Source organism: Accipiter gentilis, chromosome W (assembly GCF_929443795.1).
Source record: "Accipiter gentilis chromosome W, bAccGen1.1, whole genome shotgun sequence".
Taxonomy (NCBI): Eukaryota; Metazoa; Chordata; class Aves; order Accipitriformes; family Accipitridae; genus Astur; species Astur gentilis.
The window spans coordinates 33,052,775-33,074,500 of record NC_064918.1 but is presented as its reverse complement, the minus strand read 5'-3'; the positions used below and the strand labels follow the sequence as shown (position 1 = coordinate 33,074,500).

At 47.9% G+C, this 21,726-nt stretch overlaps 1 protein-coding gene across 2 annotated transcripts in view; it reads left to right on the top strand.

The window, feature by feature from the left end:
• The window catches only part of CDC42SE2 (CDC42 small effector 2), a 328,251-nt gene that overhangs the window by 199,259 nt on the left and 107,266 nt on the right, over positions 1 to 21,726 (top strand). For both annotated transcript variants that reach the window (XM_049794171.1, XM_049794170.1), the window contains exon 2: positions 12,983 to 13,289. In XM_049794171.1, coding sequence (XP_049650128.1) covers positions 13,236 to 13,289 — 54 coding nt within the window. In that variant the 5' untranslated portion in view covers positions 12,983 to 13,235. The remainder of the gene's footprint in view (positions 1 to 12,982; positions 13,290 to 21,726) is intronic.

The window sequence follows — 21,726 nt, the reverse complement described above, 5'->3', positions numbered from 1 at the left end:
CTGCCAGCCTGATGTAACCCCATTTACTAAAACTCTTTGAGCCCGACCTGTCAGCCAATTGTTCACCCAATGTATTATGGACTTGTCTAGCTGTATGTTGGACATCTTGTCCAGAAGGATACTGTGAGAGACAGTATCAAAAGCTTTGCTAAAATAAAAAAAAACACAAATCTACTGGCTTCCCTTGGTCAACTAGATGGGTGACCTTGTCATAAAAGGAAATTAAGTTAGTTGAACAGGACTTTCCCCTCGTGAACCTGTGCTGGCTATGACCATTGACTGCATTGTCTCTCAAGTGTTTTTCAATAACTCCCAAAATAAACTTCTCCATAATTTTACCAGGCACTGAAGTGAGACTGATAGGCCTGTAATTACCAGGGTCTTCCTTCTTACCCTTCTTGAAAATTGGGACAACATTTGCCAGCATCCAGTCAACTGGGACCTCTCTAGACTCCCAAGACGATTGAAAAATTGTCCTGGTTTCAGCTGGGATAGAGTTAACTGTCTTCCTAGTAGCTGGCACAGTGCTATGATTTGAGTTCAGCATGTGAAGAATGTTGATAACACTGATGTTTTCAGTTGTTGCTCAGTAGTGTTTAGACTATAGTCAAGGATTTTTCAGCTTCTCATGCCCAGCCAGGGCACAAGAAGTTGGCACAGGACAGAGCCAGGGCAGCTGACCCAAACTGGCCAACGATGTATTCCATACCATGGGACGTCCCATCTAGTATAGGAACTGGGAAGTGGGGGCGGGGAATCGCCGCTCAGGGACTACCTGGGTGTCGGTTGGTGGGTGGTGAGCAATTGTCCTGCGCATCATTTGTACATTCCAATCCTTTTATTACTACTGTTGTCATTTTATTAGTGTTATCATTATCATTATTAGTTTCTTCTTTTCTGTTTTATTAAACCGTTCTTATCTGAACACACGAGTTTTACTTCTTTTTTCCTGATTTCCTCCCCATCCCACTGGATGGGGGGGAGTGAGTGAGCGGCTGCGTGGTGCTTAGATGTTGGCTGGGGTTAAACCATGACAGTCCATTTTGGCGCCCAACGTGGGGCACAAAGGGTTGCGATAACGACATACCTGACCAGAGCTTGTTAAAACAAATTTGTTCTAAGCTTTCATTATGTTGATTAATGTGTTCTTAGAGTTGTTGCTCTGGTTTTTAAAGCTCTGTTATGTATCACCTTGCTTGCTGTATGTAGTTCCTCTTCTGCTGCTTATCATCCGTGGGAGCTGGATAAAGGTTTTCACTTTGATGTATGGTATAACACTGGTTTATGGTATGATAAAGTCATTGGCTGTGGGATTAATCCGGTATTTGCACTTAGCATTGTCACCTTTATACGGCAGGAGCCACCTGTGGGAAACTATTAATAATTATACCATTTACCTTTTCCTCCATGGAAAACCAGTCTATGGGTGGGGTACCTTTCTTCCCCTCTTCCTTCTCCTTCAGTCCAGTTACAATGGTGTTTGAGAATTTTGAAAAATTTGAATACTCCTGGGGTGTTGGGACTAGCACGGTCCTAGCCCTACTGCTAGGAATTAGCATGCTTCTGAATGTGGTTCAGCTCTCGTTTAAGGTTAAACAGCTATTTAAAAAGATCACCCAGAGATCTGCCCCAAGGCTGGATAATTATGAGTGGCAGGGTGTGTGGGGTAGTATGGGCAAGTACCTAGAAAAGTGGGCACCTCCAATGTTTTGGAAATTCACCCCTGAACAAGTGCAGGATCCAGAAGAACTAGTAAAATATTTGGAAAAGGTATGCTGTCACCCCGGCACATCCAGAGAGATACAAATCACTGCAACGTGCTGGGGCCTGGCCCATGCCTATCAAGCCATGTTCGACACTACTCAGTACCCTCAAGGGGAAGAGAAAGTCTCTAGACCTAACAACAAAACAATGAGCACCGCGGCCACCCAAACCTCGGCAACAGGCACTGTGGCCTTTCCAGGCCCGGCAACGAGCACTGCGGCCACCCAGACCTTGGCGACAGGCACCATGACCCCTCCAGCCCCGGCGAAGAGAACTCGGGCTACCCAAACCTCAGCAACAGGCACTGCAGCCCCTCCAGCCCCGGCAATGAGCACAGCAGCTACCCAAACCTTGGCAACGAGCACCGCGGTCCCTCCAGCCCTACCGACGAGCACTGCTGCTACCCAAACCTCGGCGACAGACACTGCGGTTATCCAAAACCCAGCGAGCGATACTGCAACTGAACCAGCGGACCAACCTGCACCAGTATCAGTTGCCCCTGTACAGAAAAAGAAATATACAAAAAAATCCGTTTGCTTAGGGAAGGATGAAGATGAACCAGGGTCATCATTGGAACCAGAGGAAGAGGCAGAACCAGAGGTAATAACCCGGTCTCTATCCTTGAGTGAGCTGCGGGATTTGTGAAAAGATTTTGGCCGCCGTATAGGTGAGCATATTATCACCTGGCTCCTCCAATGCTGGGACAATGGGGCTAATAGCTTGGAATTAGAAGGTGGGGAAGCCAAGCAGCTGGGATTGCTTGCCATGGAAGGTGGCATTGACAAGGCAATTGGAAGAGGGACACAAGCCATCAGCCTCTGGAGGCGACTCCTGTCAAGTGTGAAGGAAAGGTACCCCTTTAAGGAAGATGTTATATGTCAATCAAGCAAGTGGACCACCATGGAAAAAGGTATCCAATATCTGAGGGAATTAGCTGTGCTAGAGACGATTCATCATGACCCGGACAACCCACAATTACCCAAAGATCCAGACGAAGTCCAATGCACACGACCCATGTGGTGGAAGTTTGTACAGAGGGCACCATCGTCCTATGCCAACTCACTGGCAATAATGGCCTGGAAAGATGAAGAGGCACCGACAGTGGAGGAAGTGGCGCGCCAACTCCATCAATACGAAGAAAATCTCTCCTCCTCCCTACAAGCCTGCATTTTGGCTGTGGAGAAGCTGTCCCAGGATGTCCAACAAATCAAAGAGGATATGTCCTACTCCACACTTGTAAGGAACAATGTCTCAGCTATTAGGAGTGAGCGGTCTCCTGCCCAAGAAAGAGAATATAGAAGGTACACAACGCGAGGTGCCCTGTGGTTTTACCTATGTGATCAGCGAGAGGACATGAGGAAATGGGATGGAAAACCTACCTCGGTCCTAAATGCACGGGTACGTGAACTGCGAGGAAAAACCCCCACAAAAGGGGATTCTACCAGGAAAAATGCCACTCCAGTTTCCAAACAGAGTAGAAGGGCTGATTTTATTTCCGATCCTCTTCAAGGGAATTCTGAACCAATTTTACAAGAAGTGAATACTGAATACTCTAACCAGAATTAGACGGGCCCTGCCTCCAGTCAGGTGGAGGAAAGGGATAACCGGGTCTATTGGACTGTGTGGATTCGATGGCCTGGCACGTCAGACCCACAGGAGTATAAGGCTCTAGTAGACACCGGTGCACAGTGCACTCTAATGCCATCAAATTATAAAGGGGCAGAACCCATCTGTATTTCTGGTGTGACAGGGGGATCTCAAGAGTTAACTGTATTGGAAGCTGAAGTAAGCCTAACTGGAAATGAATAGCAGAAACACCCCAATGTGACTGGAGCAGAGGCCCCGTGTATCCTTGGCATAGACTATCTCAGGAGGGGGTATTTCAAGGACCTGAAGGGGTATCGATGGGCTTTTGGTATATCTGCCTTGGAGACGGAGGGTACTGAACAGCTGTCTACCCTGCCTGGTCTCTCTCAAGACCCTTCGATTGTGGGGTTGCTGAAGGTTGAAGAACAACAAGTGCCAATTGCTACCACGACGGTGCAGCGGCGGCAGTATTGCACCAAGCGAGACTCTCTGATTCCCATCCACAAGTTGATTTGCCAACTGGAGATCCAAGGAGAGATCAGCAAAACTCGCTCACCCTTAAATAGTCCCATATGGCCAGTGACAAAGTCTAATGGGGAATGGAGATTAACAGTTGACTATCGCGGCCTGAATGAAGTTACGCCACCGCTGAGTGCTGCCATTCCAGATATGCTAGAAATTCAATATGAGCCAGAGTCAAAGGCAGCCAAGTGGTATGCCACAATTGACATTGCTAATGCATTTTTCTCAATCCCTCTGGCAGCAGAGTGTTGTCCACAATTTGCCTTTACTTGGAGGGGTGTCCAGTACACTTGGATTCCATTGCCCCAGGGGTGGAAACACAGCCCCACCATTTGCCATGGACTAATCCAGACTGCACTAGAAAAAGGTGAAGCTCCGGAACACCTGCAATACATTGATGACATCATTGTATGGGGCAACACGGCAGAAGAAGTCTTTGAGAAATGGAAGAAAATAATCCAAATCCTTCTGAAAGCTGGTTTTGCCATAAAGGAAAGTAAGGTCAAGGCACCTGCACAGGAGATCCAGGTTTTGGGAATAAAATGGCAAGATGGATGTCGTCAGATCCCAATGGACGTGATTAACAAAATAGCAGCTATGTCTCCCCCGACTGATAAAAAGGACACAGGCCTTCTTAGATGTCGTGGGGTTTTGGAGAATGCATATTCCAAATTACAGTCAAATTGTAAGCCCTCTCTACCAAGTTACTCGGAAGAAGAATGATTTTAAATGGGGTCCTAAGCAACAACAAGCCTTTGAACACATTAAGCGGGAGATTGTTCATGCAGTAGCCCTTGGACCAGTCCGGACAGGACAAGACGTTAAAAATGTGCTCTACACTGCAGCTAGGGGGAATGGCCCTACCTGGAGTCTCTGGCAGAAAGGACCTGGGGAAACCCGAGGCTGACCCCTGGGGTTTTGGAGTCGAGGATATTGAGGATCCAAGGCTCGCTATACTCCAACTGAAAAGGAGCTTTGGCAGCATATGAAGGAGTTGGAGCAGCCTTAAAAGTGGTTGGTACTGAGACACAGCTCCTCTTAGCACCCCGACTGCCACTGCTGGGCTGCATGTTCAAAGGGAGGGTCTCCTCTACACATCACGCGACTGACGCCACGTGGAGTAAGTGGATTGCACTGATCACACAGCGAGCTCGCATAGGAAACCCCAGTCACCCAGGAATGTTAGAAGTGATCACAGACTGGCCAGAAGGCAAAGATTTTGGAATGTCGCCAGAGAAAGAGGTGACACGGGCTGAAGAGGCCCTGCTGTATAATAAACTGCTAGAAAATGAGAGACAATATGCCCTGTTCACTGACAGATCCTGTTGCATTGTGGGAAAACATCGGAGGTGGAAGGCTGCTGTATGGAGTCCTACACGACTAGTCGCAGAAACTGCTGAAGGAGAAGGTGAATCGAGTCAGTTTGCAGAGGTGAAAGCCATCCAGCTAGCGTTAGACATTGCTGAAAGAGGAAAGTGGCCAGTGCTCTATCTCTGTACTGACTCATGGATGGTGGCAAATGCCCTATGGGGGTGGCTACAGCAATGGAAGCAGAGCAACTGGCAGCGCAGAGGTAAACCCATCTGGGCTGCCGCACTGTGGCAAGATATCGCTGTTCGGATAGAGAAGCTAGTGGTAAAAGTACGTCACGTAGACGCTCATGTACGCAAGAGTCGAGCCACTGAAGAACATCAAAACAACCAGCAGGAAGATCAAGCCGCCAAGATTGAAGTGTCTCAGGTGGACCTGGACTGGCAACGTAGGGGTGAGCTATTTATGGCTCAGTGGGCCCATGATTCTTCAGGCCATCAGGGAAGAGATGCAACATATAGATGGGCTTGAGATCGAGGGGTGGACCTGACCATGGACACTATCGTGCAGGGTATCCATGAATGTGAAACATGTGCTGCAATTGAGCAGGCCAAGCGGTTAAAGCCCCTGTGGTATGGAGGGCTGTTGGAGCGGCAGAGGAATGCACATAAGTCGACCCAATATGAGTGATAGAAGTGATTCAACTTTATTTGCACGGCTAGCTCATATTTATACAGTTTGCGATAATTATGCCTACTAGTCCTAATATAATTGGTACATTGCTAATGTTTATTCATTACTAAAACACACCCACTTGTGGTTGGCAGCTATGCATGTTCAGTAACTTTCTCATGAGAACTTCTTCAAAAGTTACTTGTGAAGTTATGCCAAGGTCACACTGTTTTTATTTTTCTCCCGATAACGGCAAGACCAGCTGTTGTTTATCTCCTGCTATCAGTAGAGCCAGCTATTTTCGGCCAAGGCCTAATCTTGCTGCTCAAACTGACATTCTTTCACACAGAACTCTGCTCGCACAACTTTTCCATAGGCCCATGTCCTTTTTCAGCAAGCCAGTTCCCAACAGAGGGCGATGGCTGAAATATAAATTTGGGGAAGCCTGGCAGATTGACTATATCATGCTCCCACAAACTCGCCAAGGCAAGGACTATGTGCTTACGAAGGTGGAAGCAACCACCGGATGGCTGGAAACATATTCTGTACCCCATGCCACTGCCCGGAACACTATCCTGGGCCTTGAGAAGCAGGTCTTGTGGCAACACAGCACCCCAGAAAGAATTGAGTCAGACAACGGGACTCATTTCCGAAACAACCTCATAGACACCTGGGCCAAAGAGCATGGCATTGAGTGGGTGTATCATATCCCCTATCATGCACCAGCCTCTGGGAAAATCGAGCGATACAATGGACTGTTAAAGACTACATTGAAAGCAATAGGGGGTGGAACTTTCAAACACTGGGATACACATCTAGCAAAAGCCACCTGGTTAGTCAACAACAGAGGATCTGCCAATCGGAGTGACCCTGCCCAATCAGAATTTTTACATACCGTAGAAGGGGATAAAGTCCCTGTAGTGCACATGAAAAATATGTTCGGGAAAACAGTCTGGGTTACTCCTGCCTCAGGCAATGGTAAACCCATTTGTGGGATTGCTTTTGCTCAAGGGCCTGGGTGCACTTGGTGGGTGATGCGAAAAGATGGAGAAGTCCGATGTGTGCCTCAAGGGGATTTGATTTTAGGTGAAAATAGCCAGAATTAAACTGTATGATATTAGTTGCTATATAACCCTGCCACTGTATGTTATCATTACTAGAATTGTTATATGCTATACCCATAGTACTATAGTAAGAATCATTTGGATCAAGCAAGAAAGAACTATGATAAAACTGAGCAAAGCGCAGTAGTGATGGTACCAGAACTGACTCCAGCCTGCAACAATCCAACGGTGCACACCATCCTCCTGCTACGTCAAATGTCACCTGCTCATCACACCACACTGAATCCCAATTCTGCTCTACCGACTGAGAGGACTTTGCACCATCCCTCTTGCCCAGACAGACTGGTATGACAGATGGAGCCCAGAGTCAGAAACTAAATGAACTCAGCAAACCTTTTATGAACATAACCCATGAACTAAAGGAATGATATCTCTGTGTGTGTATACATATATATATATATATAATTGTTCATATGTCATGTCTCAAAGGGATGGAAAGGTGGTGATGATTGATCAGGATGTAACTAAAGGTATGGGAACTGAGCATGACGTCAATGGTATAGAATAAGGGGTGCATACTGTCCTGGTTTCAGCTGGGATAGAGTTAACTGTCTTCCTAGTAGCCTGTACAGTGCTATGTTTTGAGTTCAGTATGCGAAGAACGTTGATAACACTGATTTTTTCTGTTGTTGCTCAGTAGTGTTTAGACTATAGTCAAGGATTTTTCAGCTTCTCATGGCCAGCCAGGGCACAAGAAGTTGGCACAGGACAGAGCCAGGGCAGCTGACCCAAAGTGGCCAACGCTGTATTCCATACCATGTGACGTCCCATCTAGTTTAGGAACTGGGAAGTGGGGGCGGGGAATCGCCGCTCAGGGACTAGCTGGGTGTTGGTCGGCGGGTGGTGAGCAATTGCCCTGGGCATCATTTGTACTTTCCAATCCTTTTATTACTACTGTTGTCCTTTTATTAGTGTTATCATTATCATTATTAGTTTCTTCTTTTCTGTTTTATTAAACTGTTCTTATCTCAACACACGAGTTTTACTTCTTTTTCCCGATTTCCTCCCCCATCCCACTGGATGGGGGGGAGTGAGTGAGCGGCTGGGGTTAAACCACGACAAAAATAATGGAGAGAGATCCCACCATAGCATCAGCCAGGTCTTTCAGTACCCTGGGATGAATCCCATTGGGCCTCTTAAGCTTGTGTGCATCCAGCTGGAGCAGCAAGTCCTGAACAAGTTCAGAGTCAGCTGGGATGTTATCATCCCCCCAGTCACAGTCTTCCAACACAGGGCTCTGGGAGTCCCAGGGCCCATCGTCGATGTTAAAGACAGAGGCGAAGAAGATATTAAATGTCTCTGCTTTGTCTATGTCCCCATTTGTGAGGTGACTGACCTCATCAAGTAGCACACTGTTGTGGTTTAACCCCAGCTAGGAAGTAAGCACCATGCAGCCACTCTATCACTCCGTCTCCTCAACTGTACAGGGGAGAGAAAATATAACAAAAGGCTTGTGGGTCAAGATAAGGACAGGGAGAGATCACTCAACCAATTACTGTTACGGGCAAAACAGACTCGAATTGGGGAGAATTAACTTAATTTATTGCCAATGAAACCAGAGTAGGGTAATGAGAAATAAATCCAAATCTTAAAACACCTTCCCCCCACCCCTCCCTTCTTCCCGGGCACAGCTTCATTCCCGAATTCTCTACTTACCCTCCCCCAGTGGTGCAAGGGGACAGGGAATGGGGTTTATGGTCAGTTTATCACACATTATCTCTGCTGCTCCATCCTCTTCAGGGGCAAGACTCCTCATGCTCTTCCCCTGCTTCAGCTTGGGATCTGTCGTGGTTTCAGCCCAGCCGGTAACAAAGGACCACGCAGCCGCTCGCTCGCTCCTCCACCCCGCTCCGGTGGGATGGGGAGGAGACGGAGGAGAGAGAAGAAAAAGAAACTGGAACCTCGAGGGTTGAGAAAAAGGCAGATTACTGGGACAAACACAAAGAAAAATTACAACAACAACAATGATACTAATGAAAAAGTATACAAAAAGAGTGATGCACAGTGCAACTGCTCACCACCCGGGACCCGTCGCTCCGCCACTTCCCCCACTGAAAACAGAGACCACCCCCCGGCCCGCTCCCCATTTATATACTGAGCATGATGTCACATGGTATGGAATAGCTCCTTGGCTAGTCCAGGTCAGCTGCCCCGGCTATGCCCCCACCTCCCAGGTTCCTGTAAAAATTAACTCTATCCCGGCTGAACCCAGGACAGGATCCCTCCCACAGGAGACAGTTCTCCATGAACTTCTCCAATGTGGGTCCTTCCCATGGGCTGCAGTTCTTTACAAACTGCTCCAGCATGGGTCCCTTCCACAGGGTGGAGTCCTTCAGGAGCACACTGCTCCAGCATGGGTGTAGACATTCGTCTGATCACCCCGTGGGACTCGGCACAGGGTCCACCATACCCTGGGCCACAGAGCACTGACACCAATATGAGGATGCTGCAAATGGCGTTTATTCAACTGCGTCACGCCCTTATATACTGTCTGTCGGTCATCCCGCCTCCTTTAACCGTTCTCTTTCCGTACATCGCGAGATCTTCCGAGCGCCAATCCCTACAAGTCCCCCCTCACTATGGCGGATGACCGACGGTACAAACTGGCGTTACAGCTATAAGTGATCCCACCACCTCATGGTAATTCGTGTACCGGTGGGTACCCGCACTCTGTATAAAGAGTTTCCGCACACAAACAGTCAGTGCTGGTATCCCACAACAAACCATAATAACCACCACCAAAAGGATTCCAAATAGGGTCAACGTTTTTCAGTCAATCAAAGACAGGAGCCATTGCCAGGTCGACGAGAGGAGATTGTCAAGCCACTGTCACCTGCCTCCTGTAATTGATTGGCTTTGTCTAAAAGCATATCATAGTCCCCTGCTTATGGGGTACACACAGCGGTTGCTGTAAAGTGGATCTGCGGTGTTCAAAACATCGGTCACACCATTTTGATGTTCGGCTGGTGCGTCTCCAGAGTTGTTGTCCACAGCGGTCATACTTGACAAGCACCCAAGGGTCACAACGACCACAGTGCAGGTACTCAGATGATCTTCTGAACGGCATCCTGCAAAATAACTCACAACAAATCGTCATTGACTGAGGTCTGGTTTCAACCACCGTGATGGCACCCAGCGCACACGTGAGTCTGGGTGCTCTGATGATTGTACTGCAGCATACCCTCTTCCCTGTGTCACCAAGCGCCACCCTCCTTCCCACTTTCCTGTTGGGTCTCAACTAGTGCTGCTTGTAATCTGTTTGTCCAAGCTTCTTTCTAAATCAAAAAAAAATGGGAGTCAAAATCATACTGTAAAACTGTCGCGAATCCCAGGGAGTCAGTGAACCGGAAAAAACCACATCTAAAAGAGAGCCTGTCATGGGATGTCCTAAGCCGTATTCATCCACGGTCTTCTTCACTTGTTGCAAAAGCTTGCTATCTAACGGAGACCACTCCACCCCTACACCACCTGGACCAGCTCGGACTGGGCAAACTAAAGGGGGTCCTTCAAAGCATATGCCGTCCATAACACATTCCTTTGCTACAATTTTCCAGTCTGGCAACGTGATCTTCGGTGAATCGGGAACTCCTTTCTGTTCCCCAGCTGCTTGTAGCAGCTGCCGCTGTTGCTTCACCTGCTCCCGCAACTCCTCTACTACTCGCTGCAGCATCTGCAGCGGATCTGTAGCTGGGTCGGGCACAGGTATTAAAGGCATAGGCGTTGCCTTTTCACTGGCTGCTGCCGACTGCGCCTTACAGCCGGAGATAGCCTTTTGTTTTACCGCTGCGTGCGGCGGACGACAGCGGTGTCCGCCCACCAGCTGCCACGCCTCCTCTAACCGTTGAGCCGACCCCTCGATTGAGTCCGGACCACTCTCTTCCTCTTCCGCTACGCGCGTAAGAGGGGGTGTCCTGACTTTCCTTCCTCCTTCCTTTGGCCGTGCTCCGCCTCTCCCGACCTCCGGAGAGACATCCGGGGAGAAGGCGGATGTCGGCGCCATCTTAGGGTGAGCTTGTGGCGCGGTTCGCAAAACACGTCCCGGCACCCAATCCTCCGGATCATACAGGGGAACCGCTCCCTCCTCTGCCTGCTCCTTTTCCGATCCCTTCATCACCGCCCTCTCCGCCTCCTCTAGTCTCTGCCTCTCCTTCTCCCGTCTCCTTTGCTCAGCCACGGGTTCCTCTGCCTCCTGAATTAACTGTCGCTCTTTCTCCCGCTCCCCCTCTCTCGCCCGTTCACGCTCCCGTTCAAACTCCTCCCAAGGGTATCCCGGTGGTTCGGCCGGTGCCGACGGCTGCACTGGGAGCACCAGAGGCGTCTGCTCCGCTACCTCCGTCAGCCCTTCTGTCCGCGCCCCCCCATCCGCCTGCACGCCCCGCTCCGCCTGCGCGTGCATCAATCTCTTTGCTTCCTTCCATGTTAAGCCCTCCTCCCGCGCTTTCCTGAAAATCGCCCTAATCCGCCCCCACGTCTTTAACTCCGGACCATGCTGCGTCGCCATAGCCCGTTCCGCTAAAGCCGCGGTGCATTTCGGCCAGCACTCAGGAGACAATATGTCCCCCGGGCGCTCTATCGCTTCCTCTTTCAGGAGCCGCTCTAGGCAAGCTTTCGCTTCTTTTTGTCCCATAGGGATTTTTACCTCTCTAGAGCACGAGTCCAACACCTTCAGGACTCCTTCCATGCCTGGCCAGGCCTTCGATTACGCCCCGCGTAATCCGCCGATGTCCAATCACGTCAGGGTCACCACTTGTAGACATTCGTCTGATCACCCCGTGGGACTCGGCACAGGGTCCACCATACCCTGGGCCACAGAGCACTGACACCAATATGAGGATGCTGCAAATGGCGTTTATTCAACTGCGTCACGCCCTTATATACTGTCTGTCGGTCATCCCGCCTCCTTTAACCCTTCTCTTTCCGTACATCGCGAGATCTTCCGAGCGCCAATCCCTACACATGGGTCCCCCACGGGGTCACAAGTCGTGCCAGAAAACCTGCTCCGTGGGCTCCTCTCTCCACAGATCCGCAGGTCCTGCCAGGATCCTGCTCCAGTGCGGGGTTCCCATGGGGTCACAGCCTCCTTCGGGAACCCACCTGCTCCGGCATGGGGTCCTCCACAGGCTGCAGGTGGATATCTGCTCCCCCGTGGACCTCCCTGGACTGCAGGGGGACAGCCTGCCTCACCAGGGTCTTCACCACAGGCTGCAGGGGAATCTCTGCTCCGGTGCCTGGAGCATCTCCTCCCCCTCCTTCTTCACTGACCTTGGTGTCTGCAGGCTTGTTTCCCTTACATGTTCTCACTCCTCTCTCCGGCGGCAGTTTCTGTGCCCGCCGCAACTTTTTTTTCCTTCTTAAAAATGTTATCATCAGAGGCACTACCACTGTCGCTGATTGGCTCGGCCTTGGCCAGCGGAAGGTCCATCTTGGAGCTGGCTGGCATCGGCTCTGTCAGACATAGGGGAAGCTTCTAGCAGCTTCTCACAGAAGCCACCCCTGTAACCCCCCTGATACCAAAACCTTGCCATGCAAACCGAATACACAGACCAGTGTTATCCCTGATCCTCCTTTTGCTGTTAACATATTTTAAAAAGTTTTTTTTGTTGTCCTTCATAGTACTAGCCAGCTTGAACTCTAATAGAGCTTTGGCTGTATGAATTTCCTCCCTACAATGGCAAACAGCATCTCCGTTGTCCTCCTGTGTTGCCTGTCGTTGCTTCCAATGTCCATACACTTTCCTTTTCTGCCAAAATTCTAGAAGATCCCTGCTCAGCCAAGCTGGCCTTCTGCCCTGCTTGCTTGACTTCTGACACTTTGGAATTGCCTGCTCCTGTGCTTTTAAGAGATGGCTATTAAAAAGAAATAAGCGTGTGACTTGTTTGCTAGTGTCTTTCCACTGTGTAATTCAACATGTCATCAAGAAATCACTGGCGTGTGTGGCTGGCTGTGAGTGTGAGATTCCGTATCTTCTTTCTTTCTGATGTAATTTACTTCTTTCTTTTCAGGTTCACATAACGCTAGGAATCAAAGAAGCATATGTAACACTTGTGTGGTGCTGGGACCAGTCTTCTGAAAGAAGACTCCAAAATAATCAACCTGTTTATCCTGTGACTGACTTTTTTTTGGGAAAAAGATCAACAGAGAAACTTTTCACATTGGAACCATTATAAATCAATCTAAAGAAGTTGCTACTTGGAGACACTTTTGCAGAGATTGAATCCTGCTTTTCATCTGTGTTTGCACTTCAGACTGTAAGCAATGAGTGAGTTCTGGTTGTGTTTCAACTGCTGTATTGCAGAACAGCCTCAGCCTGTAAGTATGAGTATTGAACTGTTTTGTGTATAATTCAATACATTGTTCAATTTTGTTTGTTTGTTTTAGCTTCTTATATTAGTGCTGTTGGACTAAGCCCAGTGAGAATTAAGGAATTAACTACCATCTTGGTTTAGCTGTGAAAGAGAAGACTCTGATCTAGACTGTCAGAGACATTTTTCTATCCTTAATCTTAAATCTGTCTGAAGTCTTTGAAAAGTCTTTATATGTTTGGACTGTAGAGAGGGAGGAAGGAGAAGGGGAGGGTGAGAGTGAGGAGGACCTAAACTGTTGCTCTAACATCTGCCAAAAAGCAGGTGGAAATCTGGAAATGTCATGCCATCTGATATTGTTTATGGCTTATTTTCCTGTGTGGCTGGACAACAGTGAAGGAAGGAAATATTGCTGTTAAGAAATATAGGGTAAAATCCATTTCTCCTCTGCCTTTCTAAGCATTCATTTAAATGAAGTCAGAAAGAGGGTGGGCAAGAGGGAGAGCGAGAGAGCAAGGAGGCAGGTGGGTGAGAGAGTGGGGGCAGGGAAGAGGGAAAGAGTGCAAGCCAGGGAGGGTGGGCAAGAGTGAGCGAGAGGGAGTGGAAGGGGAGCAGGTGAGCGGAGGAGGGAGCGTGAGAGAGGGGGCTGAGAGTGTGCAGGTGAGGGAAGCATAAGGGGGCGAGAGAGGGAGGGAGAGAGACTGAGGGAGGGTGAGTGCAAGTTCAAACAAGGGGGGAACAGGAGCATGGGGGAGAGCCTGAGTGCATGTGCGGGCAAGCAAGCAAGGGCACGACAGAGCAAGAGCAAGCGGAAGTGAGAGCAGGAGAGCACGGGTGAGTGCTTGAGAGTGAGCAAGAGGGAGAATGAGCATGGGGAGGTAGAGGGTGTGGTCACATGAGAGGGTGGGGGTGAGCGAGAGGGCGGGGTGAGCAAGAGGGGCAAGAGAGCAGCAGTGAGCAGGGCAGGGGGAGAGGGTGCGAGCAGCAGTGAGCGGGGCAGGGGGAGAGGGTGCAAGTGAGAGGGGGCGAGTGTGAGCAAGGGAAAGGGAGAGTGGGAGGGTGAGGGAGGGTGAGAGGGCAGGCGAGAGGGGGAGGGTGAACGAGAAAGGGGGCAAGGGGTTAAGCAGGGGCAAGTGGGCGAGGAGGTGAGTGGGAGCAAGGAGGGAGGTGAGGGGGTGAGCTGACTGGGGGCGAGGAGCCAAGCGAGACTAAGGAAGTGAGCGCGAGGAGGAGATGGACTGGGGGAGGAGGTGAGTGCAGGCAAGGGAGTGAGGAGGTGAGCATGGGGTGGCAAGCGCTAGGTGATAAGCGCCAGGAGATGAATGCGAGCATGAGACTTGAGGAGATGAACGCGAGGATACGAGCGTGAGCAAGTGTGAGGACACTAGCAACAGGGAGGGGATGAGCACAATTGAGAGAGGGAGATAAGAGAGAGGAGATGAATGCACAAGGGAGAGGAACAAGATGAGCACAAGGATACAAGCGTGAGGGAGAGAGAGAGGAGACAAACGTGAGAAGGTGTCGTGGTTTCAGCCCGGCCGGTAACAAAGGACCACGCAGCCGCTCGCTCACTCCTCTGCCCCCCTCCGGTGGGATGGGGAGGAGACGGAGGAGAGAAAAAAAGAAAAAGAAACTGGAACCTCGAGGGTTGAGATAAAGGCGGTTTACTGGGACAAACACAAAGAGATTACAACAACAACAACGGCACTAATGAAAAAAAAAAAAGTATACAAAAAGAGTGATGCACAGTGCAACTGCTCACCACCCGGGACCCGACGCTCCGCCACTTCCCCCACCGAAAACAGAGACCACCCCCCGGCCCGCTCCCCATTTATATACTGGGCAGGATGTCACATGGTATGGAATAGCTCCTTGGCTAGTTCAGGTCAGCTGCCCCGGCTATGCCCCCCACCTCCCAGGTTCCTGTAAAAATTAACTCTGTCCCAGCTGAACCCAGGACATTATCCACCCCTTATTCTATACCATCTACATCATGCCCAGATCTTACTTTCTTTTTTTTTCCAATCAACCACTACAACTGTCCTTGTCTTATATATAAGTATATGGACTCCACCCCCTGACCTTGCACACACACACACGGTGTTCCTTTAGCCTATGGGCTATCCCTCTTAATGTGTCCATCGATTTTGGGGCTCTATCTGTTGTAACAGTTCTTCAGGATAAGAGAGAGATGGTGTGAGATGTTGGGTTGTTGTACGCTGCCTCTGGAACTTGTGGCTAGTACATTTGGTGTAACTCATGCCCCTGGTCTGCAGGTCGAAGATGTTGATCTTGAGGAAATTGGTGGGTGCCAGTTCAAGTTTTATCGCTGTTGTACTTGGCTCAGTTTCAAAAGTCCATCCTGTAGTCATTTGGATAATTCTCACAATAATACCCTTGATATGGCATATAGACACTATAGATACAATGACATGCATTGGCAGGTTATTTGGCAGTTAAATATCATACAGCCCAATTCACTGGCTATTCTCTCCCAAAATCAAATCTCCCTGAGGTACACATCGAACCTCCCCATCCTTCTGCATCACCCACCAGGTGTACCCAGGTCCTTGAGCAAAAACAACCCCTTGAATGGGTTTGCTTCTGCTTGAGGGAGGACTAACCCAGACTGTCTTTCCTAACATACTCCTCATGCGCACTACAGGGACTTTATCCCCTTCTACAGTATGTGGAACTCTTGGTTGGGCGGGGCCAGCCCGATTAGCGGATCCTGTAGTATTAACTAACCAGGTGGCTTTTGTTAAATGTGTATCCCAATGCTTGAAAGTTCCACCCCCCATCGCTCTCAATGTAGTTTTCAGCAGTCCATTGTACCGTTCAATGTAGGGTTTAGGGATTAATCCGTGCGGGGCCCGGATGACGGAACACCAATGTGATGATTAAAGTCGCCAGTTTATTGAGTTTAGCTAATCATTTCTATACAATTCTCTAAGTTTTTGAGAGACTTTGATTGGCTACTACATGCAAGCACTTGGTGTCCACACGCACAAGCATAAGCGGTGATTGGTTACATCGATACTGTCCACGCGCACAAACATAAGACATAATTGGTTGTGTTAATTAGAGCATACAAGACTTGTCTTAGTCCAATTGGTCAAGATAAGCCCCTGAATTGAGGTTGTTTGTGCCAAGTTCCCTTTATCGTGGAATGTGCACCTGTGTTTTCCTAATTGGGATCTTTCTTCTTCTATCTTCTTATTTATTGTGTTCAAGGCCTTCTAAAGGCGCCTGGAACAGACTTGTGACCATGAGCTATTTTCAGGTCCAATAACTAACTTCCATATAACTGAACCCTACATCTCCCCCTCTCTCGCTTTTTTTTTTTTTTTTTTTTTTTTTTTTTAATAGCATATTGCTGTCTTGTTCCGCAAACTTAGCCCAGCAATCAGTAGGTGTCAGTTTTATGTGGGTGTCCCTACAGAGGCAACTATGGTTTTGCTGCACACCAGCCTGATGCTCTTCGGAAAATCCCTGTAGTTATACATTTGCAGAGGAATGGGTTTTAGCACACGTGGCCAGCGTGTGCCAAAAGCCACCTCAATTGAAAACCTATGACGCATGCACTCGCTGGCCAGGCGCACTGCACAAGTCATAGTTATTTTATCAATTCGTTCATGGGCTTTGTGATGCGGCCGTAATGCACTGAGAATTTTAATCTGTTACGTTAGCTAAGATGACCTACGCATTAGTTTTTGGCTGAGGTGGAATTCGTATTGCCGCACCATCTATGATGCTTCAGGTGATGATGGTCGCATAAATCAAACGGAAGTCCATCAGGGGCTGGCACCTGTGAAAACACAAGCATAATCTCGCCCCAAGGTTATTAATGAAAAATGGACTCTCCCATCACCCTATTTCTAGATTGTTAACTGAGTCTATGACCTTACTTCTAATTTCAGTTTTAACTAACTGTTTAGCAAAAAAATTTTTTTTTTTTTTCTTTTTTTAATGAATGACTACATATCAGGTATCGTAAAACTGCTTCCACACTCGGCTTCTGTGAGTAATGTTTCGCCGAGGACTGATTAACATTAAACTATATATATATTTACTTATTCTCTACAGCACTTATTCTAAACAGCTTATCCTCTATACAATGTTATAGGTTAGTAGGTTAGTTGATTATGATTAGTTGAATGTCTGTTACAGTGGTTAAAAAAAATTTTTTTTTTTTTTTTTTTTGATGATTTACTCTCTTTTCTACCCACTCGCACTAAAATACATATCCAAAAATGATATCATACTCCATGTTTTTTACATGCATTCTTAATCTCCACATTGACTGCCGGTCTCCGTTGTGATTTGTCTAGTCGGTCTATCTAGGGCTTCAGGACCTGCTGACGTCTCCGCTGCCTCTTGCTCTTCTGAGTTGTCTGTGGCATCTGGTCGCTCAATCCACGGCTTGACCCATTTCGCCGGTATCCAATGGGGTTGTTCATTACCTGTGGAAACACAAGCATACCCTCTTCCCCACGTAAATAATTTGCAAGGTCCTTGCCACTGCTGTAAAACCGGATCGAATACTGAAACTTGCGGCTGATTTTTATCAACATTTTTGTTCCCACACATATGCCTATTAGTTGGGATCTGATCCTCAGTACCACGTGGCTGTAGCCAATTCAAAACATACAGTGCTTTGCTTATTAACTCTTGGGCAGTACAGTGCCGCATATCTTCCCCCGTTTTTAAAATGTTTAAACGATCCTTTAAGGTCCGATGTGCACGTTCAACAATAGCTTGACCAGTGGAATTGTGGGGTACGCCAAAATTATGAGCTACCCCCCACATCTGTAAAAATGTTTCTAATGACTGTGCGCGATATCCCGGGCCATTGTCTGTTTTAATTTCTGTTGGCACTCCCATGGCGGCAAATGCTGCCAAAAGGTGCTTAATTACGGCTTTAGCATTGGTTGATATATGAACAGTAGCCCATATAAGGTTCGAATATGTGTCAATAGATACATGAATAAATTTATATCTCCCAAAACTGGGATATTCCGTAACATCTGTTTGCCAAATTTGCAATGGTGATAATCCCCAGGGGTTCACCCCTTGTGGTTGTAAGTTTTGAATATTCGCACAGTCTGGGCAAGCAGCAAGAATAGCTCTGGTTTGCTGCAATGGAAGATTAAATTGTTTACTCAGCGCTTTTGCCGACTGATGATAAAATTTATGGGATAGCAGAGCTTGTCCAAACAAATCAGGTTTGGGTGTATTAAAATAGATGTTTGCATTGGCTACTACCAGTTGATCCGCGCGCGCATTACCTTCCACAATGAATCCCGGCAGCGTTGTATGGCTACGAACATGATCGATAAAAAATAAGTCTGTCCGTTCTTCTAGTAACATCCATAATTTTAAAAGTGTCATAAACAGCTGCTTATTGTTTACAGTTTTTAGTAGGGACCTATGCATACGTTTGACTATCCCCACGACATATTGAGAATCTGAAATAATGTTGACAGGTGTTTTATCCCACTTTTTAAAAACAGAGCATACGGCTAATAGCTCGAGCACTTGTACTGACCCCTCTGACAGAATGACTTTGGATTTCCAGGATCCATCCTGTAAATATACAAATCCTGCTTTACCTGTCTTGCTGCTAGCATCAGTAAAAACGGTAATGGCTTCCAGCAGCTTATTGCTGCAGATAGAGTGCGGTTCCATTGTTAACATTGTTTTAAATAATGGGTGGGTGGGGGGGGTAGTGATTATCTACTTCCCCCTTGAAGTCCAGCAAAGCTACTGCAAGGCAGTCATTTTTCGTCATGGCATTACTCACAATATCAAGTGACATAGGTAAAATGATTTTGTCCATTTGCCTCCCTGAAATTTGTATCGCCCTTACCCCTGCTTTTTGAATGCACATCCCCAGAGCTTCAATTCTAGTGACTACCGTTTTTGACATGCTAGCAGGCAAGAATATCCATTCTAGTATTACCAATGGGTTTTGTTTTTGTTGCTCATCGCACTGACCCAAAATTCCCGCAACTTCCTTATCTGAGTTACATACATACAAATTTATGGGCAAATCAGGGATATATCTGCCAGACATAGATGATGTGATTTTCTGCTCAATTGCTGTCAAGGCTTGCTGCTCGGGCGCACTTAGATGTAGTACAGAAGTTAGGCTATTGCTGCCCCGCAATAAGTCCAACAGTGGTTGTAAGTCTGTATTGGTGATACCACAATAAGGCCGGATCCACTGCAGGTCTCCGACAAGTTTTTTGTACATCATGTACATTTCGTATGTCTTTGTGTAGCGATAGCTTTTGTGGATGTACAGAGGCTTCTGCAACCTCTCACAGACCCCAGGAAAGTTTGACCGGCTGCTGTTAGTCCGTGCCGGCACAGATCGAGGCTGCGTTGCTATGTGTTGAGGGCACGCACGTCTCAAATGCCCTGGTTGACCGCACCGATGACATGCGGGGGGGTCTTTGTATGGGCCGTAGTCTCCTTTTCCCTGTCGCACCATCAGTCGTAATGCTACCGCGAGTGCTACAGCGTGAGCTTCAGCATGTATTGTAGCTTTCTCTTGTTCTTGTATTATAGTAGCCAAATCCCCGTTTGCATTATTTGAATCAGGGTATATGCTAGGTATAATTTGTTCATGTTGAACGGTGGTATCTGGGGGCTGTTTTCTCATAGGTGGATTTTTACTCACTCCCTGATTCTGTAGAGTTTCCTTTAATCGTACAGTTAGGGAGGCTTGGGAACTGTCACATGGCTGATTAATATCGGCAGTCCCAGGGAGTGGAGCAGAAGTCAAGAGCACAGGAGCAGGTGGACAAGCTCCAAAAAGTCTCTCTCGCTGCATTATGTTTTTCTCCCCGCGTTTCCCTTTCGCTTGCGGTTGGAGAGAGAGAGCAGCAAAAGCAGACACAGACGTTTTACGATCTGCTTTCATTTCTTACAGAGTTGTCTTAATCAATTTCCCTAAAGTTGCAAGACCTTTAACTTCTTTAGACCCGTCACTAATTTCATCCCATAGGGAGGTTCCGATAGCTTTCTGGGTACTAAGCTCAAAAGCTGTACCCACACTAATTGAAAGGTTTCTGTCCTTTTTAATACTTTTCTCTGTTTTTTCAGCCAGCCTCATAAATATCTTTCCGGCTGTCTTTTCCCTCGCAGATGCTGCGAAACCCTTGCCGCCCTTTTTATCAACGTAAGCTTACGATTTTACCTGCTTTTCCCAGGCAGTGTCCTGCCTCTCTCGAGCAGTGACGGTGCTGTCTTTCAAGCCACCGTGGTTCGCGGCAATTCCCCCGCCTTTTCAGTAGCGTTGCCTCTTGTTCCTCTTCGGATCACGTCGGGGTCACCAAATGTAGGGTTTAGGGATTAATCCGTGCGGGGCCCGGACGACGGAACACCAATGTGATGATTAAAATCGCCAGTTTATTAAGCTTAGCTAATCATTTTTATACAATTCTCTAAGTTGTTGAGAGACTTTGATTGGCTACTACATGCAAGCACTTTGTGTCCACACGCACAAGCATAAGCGGTGATTGGTTACATCGGTACTGTCCACGCGCACAAGCATAAGTGGTGATTGGTTACATCGATACTGTCCACGCGCACAAACATAAGACATAATTGGTTGTGTTAATTAGAGCATACAAGACTTGTCTTAGTCCAATTGGTCAAGATAAGCCCCTGAATTGAGGTTGTTTGTGCCAAGTTCCCTTTATCGTGGAATGTGCACCTGTGTTTTCCTAATTGGGATCTTTCTTCTTCTATCTTCTTATTTATTGTGTTCAAGGCCTTCTAAAGGTGCCTGGAACAATCTTGTGACCATGAGCTATTTTCAGGTCCAATAACTAACTTCCATATAACTGAACCCTACAGTTCAATTTTTCCGGAGGCTGGTGCATGATAAGGGATGTGATACACCCACTCAATGCCATGTTCTTTGGCCCAGGTGTCTACGAGGTTGTTTCGGAAGTGAGTCCCGTTGTCCGACTCTATTCTTTCTGGGGTGCCGTGTTGCCATAAAATTTCCTCTTCAAGGCCCAGGATAGTGTTCTGGGCAGTGGCATGGGACACAGGGTATGTTTCCAGCCACCCAGTGGTTGCTTCCACCATTGTAAGCACATGGCATTTGCCTTGGCGTGTTCGTGGGAGTGTGATATAGTCAATCTGACAGGCCTCCCACTGTTTATATTTCAGCCATCGCCCTCCATGCGACAGGGGTTTTTGCCTCTTGGCTTGCTTAATTGCAGCACATGTTTCACATTCATGGATGACCTGTGCGATAGCGTCCATGGTCAAGTCCACCCCTCGATCTCGAGCCCATCTATATGTTGCATCTCTTCCCTGATGGCCTGAGGTATCGTGGGCCCACTGAGCCATAAATAGCTCACCCCTACGTTGCCAGTCCAGGTCCACCTGAGACACTTCAATCTTGGCGGCCTGATCTGCCTGGT